General features: G+C 63.9%; 1 protein-coding gene across 1 annotated transcript in view; it reads right to left on the bottom strand.

Annotated features, from left to right (window-relative positions):
* ANO1 (anoctamin 1) overlaps window positions 1-3,082 on the bottom strand; it is a 92,638-nt gene that overhangs the window by 65,844 nt on the left and 23,712 nt on the right. The window contains exon 9 of the mRNA XM_021713360.1: window positions 2,671-2,722. Coding sequence (XP_021569035.1) covers window positions 2,671-2,722 — 52 coding nt within the window. The remainder of the gene's footprint in view (window positions 1-2,670; window positions 2,723-3,082) is intronic.

The following is a 3,082-nucleotide window of genomic DNA, read 5'->3' as shown; positions in this document are numbered from 1 at the left end:
GGAGGGGAGCCGGGACTCTGTGTGGCCCAGGCACATCCTGGGGGGCTTCTGGAAAACCCTCTGCTCTGCGGACCTGCTGCCGGGCTGAAGAGGCTTCCTAGGGGCCATGTGAATCCGGTTTCGCTCGATACAGGCGGGAAAATGACCCCTCAAAATCCTCTTAAAGGCAGACCAGTGACCTGGAACGGTCAGGGGACCCGAGGAGGGAAGGGGGCCACAGGCTGAGGCCACCTTTGCACGAGAAGGCCGCTTGAGACCAAAAAAAAAAAACCAAAAAAAAAACAGGTGTGGGGCGGAGCCAGGCAGCTAGGTATCCTCCCCGATTCTTGAGCCCTGCCCAGGCAGTGCTGCCGCAGGGCCTTTGCACAGGCTGCGTCCCCCATCGGGGAGGCTCCTCTGTCTCTCACGTCTCTGCCCCTCATCAGAAGGGCCTTTTCTCAACACATGTTTGCTGCTTGTTTCCGTCTGGAATATAAGTCCCCTGAGGGCAGGGAGCCTGGGCACCTGGGACAGAGCCCGGCAAGTAGCAGGAACCCAACGAATGCTACGAGTTTTTGTTTGCTTGAGTCAGAGTCTCACTCTGTGGCCCAGGCTGCAGTGCAGTGGCACAGTCTTGGCTCACGCCAGCATCCACCTCCCGAGGGGATCCTTCTGCCTCGGCCTCCCGAGTAGCTGAGACTACAGGTGCGCACCACCACGCCTGGCTAACTTTTTGATTTTTTAGGTAGAGACGAGGTCTCGCTACGCTGCCCAGGCTGGTCTTGAATTCCTGGGCTCAAGCGATCCTCCTGCCCTGGCCTCCCAGAGTGCTGGGTTGGCAGGTGTGAGCCACCATGCCCGGCCTCTTGCTGCTGGTGTAATAAATGAATCTGGAAGGGAGTCGAGTTCTCAGACGAGGTGCCCGCGGGGGGCGGGGTGGGGGGAGAAAGAGGCCCCGATCTCTCTGTGTCCGGGTGCAGGGAGCCAGCCCTGCCAGGAAACCGGCGGGCACACAGAGGACCCCTGCCCCAGGGATGACCTGGAGCAGGGCGTCAGCTCAGGCCATGCGGCCCCCGGAGGCTGGACTCCGAATTCGTCATCCACGCACACGTTTCCACCGGAAGGGCCGTGACGGACACCCAGTGGGGACACTGAGGCCCGACCCCAGCCCTAGGACTGGAGTCAAGCTGCCTCCCCACCTCTCATGACTGTTCTAAGACCTGGTCCCCAGAGCAGTGACCTGAAGAAACGCCACCCAGACCCAGGCTCCCGACGTCACCTCCCTCCCCTCCCGACCACGTCGGGACCAGGCCCGGAGGGTCTCACGCGCGCCGAGGTGGGCCGGGTGGGTGGGGACAATTTTCCTGGGTTCCTCTTTTTTTTCTGAGTCGGGGTCTCACTCTGTTGCCCAGGCTGGAGTGCGGGGGCACCATCACGGCTCACTGCAGCCTCGACCCCTGGGCTCAGGCAATCCTCCCTCCTCAGCCTCCCGGGTAGCTGGGCCTACAGGCACACGCCGCCGGGCCTGGCTCATCCTTTTGGTTTCGTTTTAACTTTGGTAGGGACGAGGGCTTGTCATGTGGCCCAGGATGGTCTCGAACTCCTGGGCTCAAGCGATCCTGCCACCTCAGCCTCCCAAAGTGCTGGAATTCGGGGTGAGTCACCGCACCTGGCCTGGGCTTCTCTTGAGCCCTGGAAGGGACCTCCTCCCCACCCCACTGACTCCCGTTGACTCAGGGCACGCGCTCAGCGATCCCAGGCCTGGAAGGCTGTCCCCGTGACCGGCCTAGGGGCTAGGAGGACAGGGCAGCCCACCCGAGCCTTGGGCGTCCATCTCTTTGGGTCCCGGGTGGTCCCCGGGAATTCAACGGCAGTCCTGTCCCCCCTCTGCCCCCGGTTGCTCCCACGGCACGCCTGGCACCACCGGAAGCCCCTCAAGCAAGAGGACCCCTCCTGCACACAGACCCCAGTCACACTCTGGCCGGGAGCCCTCCCCTGGCCACTTCGAGCGATCGCTGCCCCGAGGGCACGGCTCCCAGCAGGGCGCACCGTAGCCCTGCACAGAGGGGACAGAGGCAGAAAGGGGCACCCCTCCCCCCTGCAACGTCCGGCTTCCGCAAACGCAGCCCATCCCGTTGGCAGGGTCAGGAAGATTCTGGAAGCTTAAGGCGCTCTGGAAAGCGGCACCCGGTAGTTCTGTGGCAGCCTCAGGAATCAAGCCGCGTCTATACGGGGATGCCTGGCTGGGGCATTGCTTCTGGCCAGCCTTGGTGGGGGGCTCCGGGGGCCCCCGGGTGGGGGGGCAGCGTCCACCCGGCCGGCGTGTCTGACCGCCTCCAGCTAGGGGCTGCGCCTCTCGGGATCCCCTGGCTGGGACCCTGGCGGCCTCCCGCTGGAACGTGGAAGCCCTGGGTGGCCCCTGGCCTCCCGCAGGGAGTCTGTCCACGCGCTCACGAGTGTCTCACGCTTACATGAAGGCCGCCTGTGTGTTAAAGGCGCCATGAAACCGCCCCGCGCCCCGGCACGGCTCCCCCTTCGGCGCTCTAGCCACCCCCCTCGGCCGTCTGAAACGTCCACACAGGCTTAAATCAAAACCCTTTTCAAATTGGCCCCGGCGGCTGCCGGCCTCCCACGCGCCGAGGTTCCCACTCGGAGGTCGGCGCTGATGTCAGGCCCCAAACACGGGCTTACCCATGCTGTACTTGGCCTTGGTACACGTCGTCCTCTTCAGAATCTCATAGACCTGTCGGGGAGAGACAGAGGGAGGGGTGAGCAGAGGGTCCTGCTGTGACGGGAATGGGACGGGCCACATGGACCACGGAGACCTCCTCTCCTTCAAGGAAAGACACACACTTCCCCGAGGGACGGCGGAGGGACACAGGCCTCACAGCATGCCCAGGCTCTGGGGGTCTCCGGGAGAAACAAGCACGGCCTGCAGGGGTCCCGTTGGGGTCTTGGGGTCTCACTGTGTTGCCCAGGCTGGAGCACAGTGGCACGCTCCCGGCTCACCCCAGCCTCGACCTCCTGGGTGCAGGCGATCCTCCCTCCTCAGCCTCCCGAGTAGCTGGGACTACAGGTGCGTACCAATTTTTTTTTTTTAGTC

Source organism: Carlito syrichta, unplaced genomic scaffold (assembly GCF_000164805.1).
Source record: "Carlito syrichta isolate Samal-C Ts95f unplaced genomic scaffold, Tarsius_syrichta-2.0.1 Scaffold304505, whole genome shotgun sequence".
NCBI classification, from domain to species: domain Eukaryota; kingdom Metazoa; phylum Chordata; class Mammalia; order Primates; family Tarsiidae; genus Carlito; species Carlito syrichta.
Note: the sequence above shows the minus strand (reverse complement) of the source record. Positions and strands in the feature narration are given on the sequence as shown.